Source organism: Rhipicephalus microplus, chromosome 3 (genome assembly GCF_043290135.1).
Source record: "Rhipicephalus microplus isolate Deutch F79 chromosome 3, USDA_Rmic, whole genome shotgun sequence".
Lineage (NCBI taxonomy): Eukaryota > Metazoa > Arthropoda > Arachnida > Ixodida > Ixodidae > Rhipicephalus > Rhipicephalus microplus.
This window is the reverse complement of record NC_134702.1, coordinates 18,021,678-18,033,880: the sequence shown is the minus strand read 5'-3', so window position 1 is coordinate 18,033,880 and position 12,203 is coordinate 18,021,678. Positions and strand designations below refer to the sequence as shown.

Genomic DNA, 12,203 nt, shown 5'->3' with positions numbered 1-12,203 from the left:
AAGAAAGAATTCTATTCCTACGTTATAAGTCTCGGCCCTTCTTTACCAATGCTTTCGAAAAAAATATATGCGCACCTTTTGCCGCCTGCACCTGTGGCTTTTCCGCAGACCTTGGCACTTTAACACACCACACGTTCCAGATTGCTCCAGCGAAAGAGAGCGATCGAAAGACGAAAGGGAAGTTTACGTGTTTCGAAACTGGCGCAGACTTCAAAGCCTACCAGAACAGATACGTGAGGTGTAGCCGACGATGTGGTCATTTCGGTCTGCCCTATATTCAGGCTGCGAATAAAGCTTATCGGAGTTCAGCAGGCATATGCCATTGCTCGAAGTACAAAATAAAAATTGAAGGACCCTTAAGCTTCGCCTTTCAGAGTTGATAGCGAAATCCTGTCCTATAGTGCGCCCTTCGACCGCCAAGTGCATACTTATTAACATGTTGTGTTACATAGACACACACGCACACAATAGATCGTACCAGCGCGCGCTCGCGCGAATGGTACATACAGGATTTTGATCTAAAGCAAGAGTCGCATGGCCTCCAAGATACACGCTGCACGCTCGCCATCTCGGAGGCCATAAAGAGTCTCACGATGCCTCACAAATAGCAGCACATTATCTAGCGCTTGCTGTTTGCTTGATCAACGCCTCTGGAAAGGTATGATGCGTTTTCCGCTAGATGGACATAGTTATCCATTTTTAGAGCTGTTTGAAAGTTGCTGTGTGTTTTTAGCGGCGATGGCTGCACTATCCCGGCCTTTTTTTCGAGGTTGTTTGAGGCTTCCCAAATGCGCCTACAAATCGCCGAATGGGCTCGTTTTCGTCGTGACACATGTCGAACTAAATCCGTTAAAGGGGCCCTGAAACATTTATTCAAGTAACCATGAAATGAATTCACTAGAAGAGCTTTTTGCCTCATGAATTCAACACCGCAAAATTTTTAAGAATCCATCCAGTGCGAGTGAAGTTACAAAGGTTTGTCGCATGCTGCAATTGCAATATCTCTGCTCTCATCCTGACAAAAGCGCTGGAAGCTAAGCAGGGAGGGGTGGCAGGGGCAAACAAACCATCGCGCCTCGTGATCTTGAGCACTTTTTTGTTTCTTCGAATGCGCGGTTTTTTTCAGTGTGATCGCGCGCGCACGCGTGGACAAGTAGCGGCCTCCAGCGGCGATATCGGCAACTTGATTTTTGGTCACAGAAGCACAGCTGATTTTTCGCTCACAACCAACGGGGCCGACACCGACGGCGGGATTTCTGCGACATGAGCTCTCTAACGTTATCACGTTAATGTTCTCTTAGTACCGCGCCATCACACTGGGTGCCATCCATAATGAACTTGTGAGGAGGGGGATGACGCATTTAAAAATGACCAATGAAAAGCCTTCATAGTTCCGCAGTGTTGTGGGCACTCGCTTCCCTTGCTCAATGCGCTCCCTCCTCCACCCCCTTCAAGTTTGCCGCATGTGTTTATATTCAGTACCTCTTACAAACGCATGCGTGCTCGAACATACTTGCAGTAAAGCTAATACCTTCGCCTCCCGACCCCGGAAAAACATTTCTGGCTACGCTATTGCAGCCAACACTAAAAAAAAAAACGCAGGAAGCTTGTGACTGCCTCCACGAAAGACTTCCAGGCTAGCTTAGCCCGACAATTCCGCGAAGCGTACAGACAATTTTTTCGAGACAAAGCCGTAGCAAAGCCACTTAGCCGGCACGACGCTATTCTACCGCACGCGCACAACTTCAAAGCCCTCGAGCAACTTTAGGATCAGAAAAAAAAAGTGTGGAAACAAAAACTCTCGTATCGTGGAAGGTATGCGCTTCTCGTAGAAGTATACTACCCTACAGTGGCCTGTAAACATTATCAAGCCGGCCAAGTTTGTAAGCCCCCAGGCGTTCCACCAGAACTTGTATTCCCCCGAAAGAACAGCCTTCTGGGGGCTTCCGTTCAGCCTCGAATCCAATTGTTCCTCGCTACCGATACGAACAGGAACCCCCCCCCCCCCCCCCCACACACACACGACCTGACCGATATTGAATTTTTATTTTTTCACGTCGCCTATCGACCTCCGTTCACTCATCCTTGCGTCTTACGAACGAATCATGTCTGTTGTACGCCATCAATATTTTCCTAAACCAACTTCTTTCTAAAGAAAACATCCATTCCAATCACGCAGTTGTCGGGAATAGACAATATCACCGTCCGGGCCGAAAGCTGCTGGCGACGGTGGACGCGTTCAGGTATGTTGGCTCAGGTATGTTGTTCTAGTGCAATTCGGCTGCTTCGGCTTCCCTTGGCTTAGAAGCCACCAATGCAAAACCATTTGGGGGGGGGGGGGTTACATACTCTGTGTGCGCATGCATGTGGATGTAGTATAATGTCGCTAAGTCGCCCGGAACCCCTAAGAAGATCCAACCGCCGCTGGTGTTCACAAAGTGGATTTGGGAAAGGCGGAGCGGCTCTCGGGGGGTTGCTGTGTGGTGGAAATGGAAAGCGTAAATCGCGAACACATCCCAAGTTCTTTCTCTGGGGTATGCACAATAAGTGAAAATCCTACGCGAGTCACCCTGCTTAAAGAAGTTCCGTGAAATGAACCACATCGCGAGACAATCGGTTAATCAGTCACTTCAAACTGATTTGTACACGATATGGTGTTTTAATATTGTATATTGTGCTTTGCCACCCCATGTTTATTTTCCCAGTTAGTAAGCACCGAAAACAAGTAATCAAAGTTCGCAAAATGCCTAAAAAGGATGCATGGTTTATTGGATGACGGTAACTTGCTGAAATATGTACAAATATGACAGACTGGCCGTTGTATCAACGTCTAAAAAGCATGCTGACTCTATGAAAAAAAAACGTTACCCTTGTCTAATCATTGTAAACCATGTCATTGTGATCCCGAGTGCGGTTAGAAAATGTGTTTAACAATTTTGAGCAATTATTACTCAATTATGAGAAAGCCTAAAGTCATCCCTGTCCTATAATAAGCAAAGACGTCGTCGACTTAATAACACATATTTTGTTTGCTAGTAAAAACGAACCAACGCGTGAGCTTAAGGAAGCCTTTCATATAAATAGTTGTGCAAGAAAATGCATCAACCTTCGGTGGCTCTAACAGACCGAGAGTTCTTTTTTTTCAATTCTGTTTAGCCCTATGTTTTCTGACAACGTGTCACGTGACTTGCGCCACACATGATTTATGCGGGTTCTTTGGTGGTGGTGGTGGTGGTGGTGGTGGTGGTAGTGGTTAGAAGATGAGAAAAGGCACCTAATTTCTGCAACCCGGTGGGGAGCACGGTGCAGTGCCTGGTTCTTTGGTACGTGTGTACATATGTATGGTTCCTTTCACAAATAAATAGTTTAGAGTTAGCGCTCGTTCGTGACTATTTTTCTTGTCCTTCTCTTCTGTGCGCGCTTGAAAAAACTTAAAATATGGATACACTCCAACTGACCCAGCTATTCAATCTTACCACTCTATACATCTTAAGCTCGCTAAGTGCAATTGTCGCTTTCAATTCGTGCTTTCAAGAACTAAATGGCGAGGAGGATGCATCGCGTGTGCGAAGGGTAGCGCAGGAGAGGTGAAAACCAGCCCCTCGTCTTTGAACGCAGGGTGGTGAGTGGTCCTTTAAGGTACTCGTTTTTGGCTCTCCCGTTCACTCGTTATTTCTGGAGCGATATGACGGCTATTTGTTGCACTCCTTCTGTTATGCGTCGATGGCTGCTTTTCGCGTCTGGTGAGGAGTCGAAGGCTTTCCTAATAAAGGCGCGGGAACAAAAAAACCCTTAATGTTCGCTGTTATCTTCTAGAAAGAACTTTATTACGGAGAATTTGGACGATATGTAATTCCGAAATAATGTTCTATTAATCTATACTGACGCGCAACGTTGTCGTTTAGTACCCGTCGGCCTGCCCTAAAAATGGAGCTCGTAGGCCCCTAACATATTTCGTTCGCATATAACGAAATACATAACGAGGTTCGTCCTCCGAACGAACCTCGAGTCTTCGTCGTCGTCGTCGTCCTTTTTCTAAGCCGACGACGCGGCCATAGAACGGCTCGCGGAAGATAAATCGACTCCGTCTATTACCGCCCGCGCAGCATACGCCGAGCGTGCAATATCGCCTTTCTTTTCTCCTACGTACTACATCCTTACGACGTATACAGCGCCGCAGCCGGCCATTTATGACGCAGTCGCAAGACCAATGGAATTCATCGTCTATTAACCGTTATTTTTTTTTCTTGTGGCGCCAGTTTTCACTGCAGCGCTTGTGGTGTTTGGCATACTTTCATTGGTGTTGTTGCTTTTGCTGCAGTACGCCATTTATGACGCAGTCGCAAGACCAATGGAATTCATCGTCTATTAACCGTTATTTTTTTTTCTTGTGGCGCCAGTTTTCACTGCAGCGCTTGTGGTGTTTGGCATACTTTCATTGGTGTTGTTGCTTTTGCTGCAGTACACTATTCTTGTGCTCTGCTTGATATTCCCGCTTTCTTACATTATCTTCTTTCTTTCTTTGCTTCTTTCCTCTCCCTTTCCTCTCTCTCTCTCTCTCTCTCTCTCTCTCTATATATATATATATATATATATATATATATATATATATATATATATATAGGGAGAGAGAGAGAGAGTATATATATATATATATATATATATATATATATATATATATATATATATATACATACAATTTCCGCGCATAGGCGTATTCATTGCTGCGCTTTCACTTTGTTCGGTTCAAACGCGTGAGCGTCAAGCGTCAAATATCAAACAAAGGAGCGTACAAACCGTGGGAACTTCGATTCTCGTTAAAGCCTCCTTGAAGATGAGTATTTTCGTGTCTTGGCGCATCTTTCTCTCCTGAATCGCAAAAGATAAGACATCAGTAATAAAACGCACCACAGTGTGGTAAGGAACAGAAGGCCCGATTGTTCGTTTCGTACGCTTCGAAGAATTTTCCGGATTCACGCTACAAGCACTTTACCGCCGTTACGAGGCACACTACAGGCATTTTATTACTCTTTGGCGGTTCTCTTTTAATATGATTGTCGTGCTCCTTGAAAGACCATCAGTATTTTGCAAAAAAGAAAAAAAAGATACATGATATGACTCAATTCTATAGCGAGAGATGACGAGTGATGTTTTTCAATTTGTGTGATTCCCCATTATTCGAGTTTTTTTTTAAGTGTCATGTATTGTTGTGTTGTATCTATTATATTGACTGCAACTATGTTATGATATTACTCAGGTGTACTTCCCCTACACAAAGCCTTATGGTAATGTAAGTGAAGCGTAAATGCAAAATATTTCACGAGCTGGGTACTTTGCGACACGTGATGCCTTCATAATTTACTTCAGAAGCTTTGGGTTTCCAAAACACTTCTCCGCTTGCCAGTGCGTCCTGAATCTGTCAATTGATTGATTGATTAGTGGAGCTTAACGTCCCAAAACCACCATATGATTATGAGAGACGCCATAGTGGAGGGATCCGGAAATTCCGACCACCTGGGGTTCTTTAACGTGCACCCGAATCTGAGCAAACAGGTTTACAACATTTCCGCCTCCATCGTAAATGCAGCCGCCGCAGCCGGGATCTGATGCCGCCACCTGCTGGTCAGTGAGTCTCGTCGACTCCTAGGATTATTTCACTGTTTCCGTCTTCGGAAACTACGTCTACTCTAAAAGTACTTCTCGCGTCAGTTCATGGTCGCAAACCAATTGTTCACTCGTCTTAAGCATCAATAAAGAAGTTGTTGGGAACGAAACGACACTTAATGGGCCCCTGAAGCACTGTGATTTCAAAGACGAGAACGTGGTTTCGTTCTCGCTTTCACTACGCTTTCTACAGGCGCGATATCATTTTCGTCACTTATTTATTGATTAATCACGCCGGCAGAGTGAGGACTGAGCCCTGAGCTTATCAGAATGCCGCACTCGCGGCTGTACGCCATCTCGGCTTGCGCAGTATAAAACGCACAAAACGAAGCGAACTTGGTTTATCGATCCCGATAGTCACGTGAGACAAGGAAGAACGGGCGTTCGACTGCGATTGATTGATTTGTGGGGTTTAACGTCCCAAAACCACCATATGATTATGAGAGACGCCGTAGTGAAGGGCTCCGGAAATTTCGACCACCTGGGGTTCTTTAACGTGCACCCAAATCTGAGCACACGGGCCTGCAACATTTCTGCCTCCATCGGAAATGCAGCCGCCGCAGCCGGGATTCGATCCCGTGACCTGCGAATCAGCACTCATTGATGGACAAATGAACAAATCAAGAATTTATTAACAACAACTTTATTTTATCAGCGTAAAACGTGTTCTTGGGTACGATCACTCACTTTACGCCGAGCTAGAATGGCCTCGCTGTAAAAAAAAAAACGCAACTGATTACTTCAGAAGTGTTGTAGCTCGGGCGAGTTGGTCATCCGTGGGCCTAGCTTGTATGGGCGAGGTATGCAACTGTACAGGTTTCTCTAATCGGTACAGCTGTATTATTATCGGTTGGTCTCAAAATCAGCTGACACGTGAAATAAAAGAAACCGGAGCTACAGCAGGTATGGGCAACTTGTGTGCGAGTTCGCTATCGATTGCTTTAACGGTCTTGGAAAGAGATCATGTTCAAGATGAGTTGGTTTTTTTCAGCATGCATAAGATGGCTGTGAATGGCATGAAAGAAACATTTGAAAGTTTGGCGCCTACCTTCTCTTTAGGTCTGTGTTGTGTTTCCTTCTATATGTCCTACCGCTGAGGTCTAGTGGCTAAGGTACTCGGTTGCTGTCCCGCAGGTCGCGGGATTGAATCCCGGCTGCGGCGGCAGCATTCTCGATCGAGGCGAAAATGGTGTATAGTCCCGGGTGCTCAGATTTGAAGGAACGTTAAAGAACCCCACATGGTCGAAATTGTTGGAGCCCTCCACTACGGCGTCTCTGGCAATTGTGTGGTGATTTTTGGACGTTAAACACCAAATAAAATCAATCAATCAATCAATCAATCACTCGTGTTTCCTTATTATGCGTGCCGTGCTAATGCAAGCTAAGTTCATGAAGACTTATACGTCAGTAACGCTTAAATGCGGCTGTCATTCTTGTTCAACTTGCGCAGGAGAGTGCGCCGGTGTGCTTCGCGGCCGACACGGCGCAGGAGCAGCAGTCGTGGGGCGAAGAGCTCCGCAAGAGGACGCAAGCGTGCTCGCTCAGCATCCAGGGCCTGAACCTCGAGGGATGCTCCAGCTACCCATCCGGTAGGTTTCAACGACGAACAGTGAATTCGGCCGCTGTTTGATTAGACAGATGGACGGATGGATGACCAAGCGGGTCGGCGGGCGGGCGGTCAGGCAGGCAGGCCCATTCTAAGATATTGAAGTTTGTTTCATCTCTGTAAGTCGAATAGCATTCACATTGAATCAGTTCCGATGCATCACGTCTGAATAAAAAGTGCATAGAAAATAAAGCATGCTTACAGGGTTGTGACAAACAGACCAGCCTTATAACCCTAGAAGTAGAATCCGCCATGTTTTCTTTGCTGCTAAAAAAATATATTCGTGTACTATATACTATAAGATAAAACAAGGGAAAACCCCCTTACTTCTAGGTCATCCCAAGCCAACGCTAAGACTGGTGCGTGAAACTGTACGGTATACTTGAAAGACGCCATACAAAGGTAACTCTGCGACAGAGTGGACGCGTACATACAATTGCTACAACGAATGTCCTCAACTTCGTGACAGTATAACCACGGCTCAGATGCACGTTGTGTAGTCGGATGTCTGGATATGTATACCGTCGCCTGTTGTTCCGCTTCGCTAAGTTTTTGGCTTGTTTGCCTTATTCGATTTCTGTTATGGCAGCGCCGGGAGTTCAAAGCAAGGTCCAACCGGACGAGAATGTGCTTGCGCAAACACTGGAACTTCTCGACGAACTACTCAAGAAAAAGTCTGACGGCAAGAAGCTCAAAAAAGGAGATGTAAGTCGTCTCACGTTTCTCGTGTCTCTTATTTTCTCGGTGCAGCTTCGCAAATAAGCATTGTTACTGCGTACAATAGATTGCATCAGATGCGTGCTCCAGGAAATTTAAGTGTACTTTATTTCTTTCTATATTTCTTCCTTCATTTATTAATTTTTAATAAAATTGTGTCTAAAAGTACCTATATTTGACGAGTTCTTTCCTACTGAGAGAAATGCAGCGCGACTTGCACGAAGACCGAAGACACAAAAAGACACAGCCTAGTGTCTACGTCTATCTGTGTCTCATGTCTCCGTAGAAGTCGCACTTGCATTTCACCGAATGTTTCTGAGCTTCTTTCTCTCCCCCTTGAATTTTGAAATTAGATATGATGCCACACGAGGGCCGATTTGTAAAAAAAAATGGGGGGGGGGTCTCGAAGGCAGGGCTGTTAGAAATCTCACCCCCCTCCGTGAACTTGTACTATATATATATATATATATATATATATATATATATATATATATATATATATATATATATATATATATATATATATATATACTATTATAAATGACTTTTTCTCTCTCTCTTTCTTTTCCGAGACTATCAGCTAAAAGAGTTCCCACACCATTTGCAGGAGTCTATGGGCATGTCCCAGGACGTCGAGGAAGTCGAACAAGCCTCCATCATGGCCCATCAGGAGGCACTCCGTAAGGCCACCCACCTGAGGCAGCGAAAGATATCTACTGAGCTCAAGGTCAGTCTTCCGCCACAGGGCTGTATATAAAGCGCATGTGCGTAATTTGCAGCCGATGTGCCTGCTTTTATTGATTGATTTGTGGGGTTTAACGTCCCAAAACCGATGTGCCTGCTCAAAAAAATTGTGCTCACGCCTTAAATCTTGTTTTGCTGCTGAGCCTGCTCCCTGGCGCTGTTTCTGACGTCCCTCAGCGAGCGCGGGCCGATCGAGGCGGCCTCAAAAGAGGGCGCGTTCATTATTTTACTAACGAGCGTATTCTGCCGAAACAAGCTCTCGTTTTGTTCTGTTCATTTATTTTTCGGTGGTAAGTGACTGCCGCGTCGGCCATTTTGTCATTTCCGGAGTTTCTTTGGCATGGTGGAGTGAGAGATTTGTCCTCTCATGCTTATCGCGTGGACGTACACAAGTTCTTGCTTGAACGTACTGGTTCTGCCGGTACATCTACCTTCCGCGCGCTCTGCATCGTTGGCCACGTCACATCAAGAAGTGCTCGTTACACGGGGTATTAGGAGTAAGTGCTTGCTGCCATTCGTTTTATGCGCTATAGCAGGGTCGGGCAGCACTTGAGGTCGGGCCGAAATACATGAAAGCTGACATAGCGTGGCAACAAGGCAAACTTAAGGGGTAAAGGGGGAGGGATATTTGCAGACAAACAAGAAAAACTCGGTTAATTTACAGTAGCGATGCGCAATGCCGGAGCAGATATCGTGTTCATTTTCAGCACGCTTGTCACCAGGTTGCACATTATAAACATGGGGTACAAGCTAATACAAGGGGGGGCTCCTTCTTTGCGATCTATCATGCTGAATATTGTTAGCCAACGCCCCTGCTACCACGTTGTAACTCACTATTACCGAAATTTCTGCCTGAGGTATCCTAGCACCACCTTAACCTTTTACCAGAAGTTACCAGGCTTCCAGGTACAGTCTTCAAACGGCCACAGTCAGGACTCATTTCTTTCTCCCCTTTTTACGCATCGCGAAACTGCTATTCATTGCATACTGTGTCCTAGCACCAGGGCCGACTCTAATCACGCCTTTCCGAATTTCGCAAGCAAAAACAAGGGCCCGTGGCGAGGTTTCGAACACCAGGAGCGATGTTCACCATGCTTCGAACACCAGTTGCGAGCTGCTCTGCGCAGCTCGCAACCGGAGCTACAGAGTGGGCTGGGACCAAGTGGCCACCGAAGTGGCCGGTATTTTAGAGCGACCCAAGAGCTCTAAATAGAGTGATCGTCATTCTGCTTCCACTCCCCCTTCCCCTCAAATTATTATTTCGTGAAGCAGTAAAGTTGTTTACCTACCTACTTCACAAAATTCTACGAACATACAGGCGCAGAAAGTAGTGTAGGCGTTCATTGGTTAGTTAGAGAGGGGGGGGAGGTATGGCCTTGTGTCAGTGGTCACATAATACAGCCTCGCGGGCCGCAGATTCCTGCTTTGTAAACTAAACCGCTTGACAACATGTCCGGACCGTGGCGAGAGGAAGGGAGATGACAACAAAAAACACTCAGGGAAAGGCAAGGTAGTTTTACCGGCAGACTGATGGATGTGCTGTTTGATCAGGAGAAAGTCATGGTTAAGTTAATGTAGTTTTCTTACCTATTTTTGAGGAATAAACCGGCCCCATATAATGTATTTCTTGCGGCAGCGCAGCTCATTGAAGTGGAGAAACCGAACAAAAAAGTAAAAGAGTGCCATGAAGGGATTTTTCTTACCTAAGTGGCGAACGTCGGCGGCATACTGTGTGGGTGGCCTGTCTGTGCAGAATTCATTTATCAAAAACATTAAACTATGGTTTATAAAATGCATTCCGGCCATAAAGGAGATTTTGTAAACGTTAGCAAACATTAAGATTGAAATAAAAAACATGGAATTATTGATGCAGTGTCTGTCATTAAACACGCAAGTGAATATAACTATCCAAATAACACTGTGTAATTACAAGCCCCGCCGCGGTGGTCTAGTGGCTAAGGTACACGGCTGCTGACCTGCAGGTCGCGGGTTCGAATCCCGGCTGTGGCGGCTGCATTTCCGATGGAGGCCGAGATGTTGTAGGCCCGTGTACTCAGATTTGGGTGCACGTTAAAGAACCCCAGGTGGTCAAAATTTTCGTAGCCCTCCACTACGGCGTCTCTCATAATCATATGGTGGTTTTGGGAAGTTTAACCCCACATATCAATCAATCAATCAATCAACTTTGTAATTACAAGAAGCCGAAGTAAAAAAAAAGAACTACCCTTAAGTTTTGCCTATAGGAGTTGACTACGATAGCGATATCCTGTCCATAGTGCGTACTTCAGATACTTAGTGCATCAAATCTTTTCGAACGTGCTATACACCCACTACGTGGCCTTGAAGGAATAAGCGCAGTAACATGTCTACCTTTTGTAGCGAGTTATCGGCTTTAAATCATGCAGTTAATATGATAATCACATGTTCTGACGCCCGATGGCAAAGTACGCTTGTACCACGCATTACGACTGCAATATTTGATCTTGTATTGTGAAGCATCTGTATAGAGGACACGTGTGTTTGTAAATCATGACAGTTACTTTCACTGCGACTCCAAGCGGATTAAGTTATTTTCACTGTATTCACAAGCAGACGTGTAGCTGTGTGGTGGAACACCTACAAGACACGCAAACTACCCGGGTTCGATCGCCACTCGTACCTGGATTTGTTTTGTTATATTATTTGCATCTGTCTCGATTTTTCGTTCATGCACAAGATGACAATTTTTTCACTGACAACCAACAACATCGAAAGTGGAGTTTCTGCGATACGAGCTATTTAACGTAAAAGTGCAATTATTTGCGTGCGATATCACTATAGGTGCATGATGTTCTATCTCGCTCTATACACACTGTCCTTCATCACAGAACGTTAAGAACCTTCTCTAAAGCTGTTCAAGCACAAATATTGAATGACATTATAACGTGTAAACACAAGCATTACATAAGAATACACCTTTCACGGAAAAGACGCAGTTACTACCGTGCGTACAAGCCTATAGGTTTCTGCCAAATCGTACAGCTTGTGATGAAAGGCTTCAGCGAGGTTTTCCTTTTGCGCAGATTTAGGTGAGGGCCAGGAGGTGATTCGTTTCTTTCTATTTTCTTTTTTGTGCTTAGATGGCGCAACACAATCTCACCAGCAGTGGGCCGAGCTCTTCCGAAAATTGCCCGGCCGGTGCTTGAACCGCCTTGATTGATTGCTGTTTGCACGTTAGGTTATTCTTTATTCGTTTTTTTTAACTCCAAACTGAGGCTCTCCGCAGGTATGAACTTTCAGCCTTACCCTGCACCTCAAACTTTCGAGGGAGTGTTATCCTACAAGGGGAACAGGCCGAACAGAATAAAAGCACTTCAGAAAACAATCTGCCAGTGGGTGTAATTTAACTGGGCAGGATGGATGGTGGAAAAGAAATGGCGGTACTTGAAAGAAAATGGATGGGCTGACGGGAAAACACTTACCGTGCATGTTT

At 45.3% G+C, this 12,203-nt stretch overlaps 1 protein-coding gene across 3 annotated transcripts in view; it reads left to right on the top strand.

Annotated features, from left to right (window-relative positions):
- LOC119181245 (uncharacterized) overlaps positions 1–12,203 on the top strand; it is a 187,376-nt gene that overhangs the window by 155,656 nt on the left and 19,517 nt on the right. For all 3 annotated transcript variants that reach the window (XM_075888993.1, XM_075888992.1, XM_075888994.1), the window contains 3 exons: positions 7,115–7,253; positions 7,860–7,975; positions 8,595–8,714. In XM_075888993.1, coding sequence (XP_075745108.1) covers positions 7,115–7,253; positions 7,860–7,975; positions 8,595–8,714 — 375 coding nt within the window. The remainder of the gene's footprint in view (positions 1–7,114; positions 7,254–7,859; positions 7,976–8,594; positions 8,715–12,203) is intronic.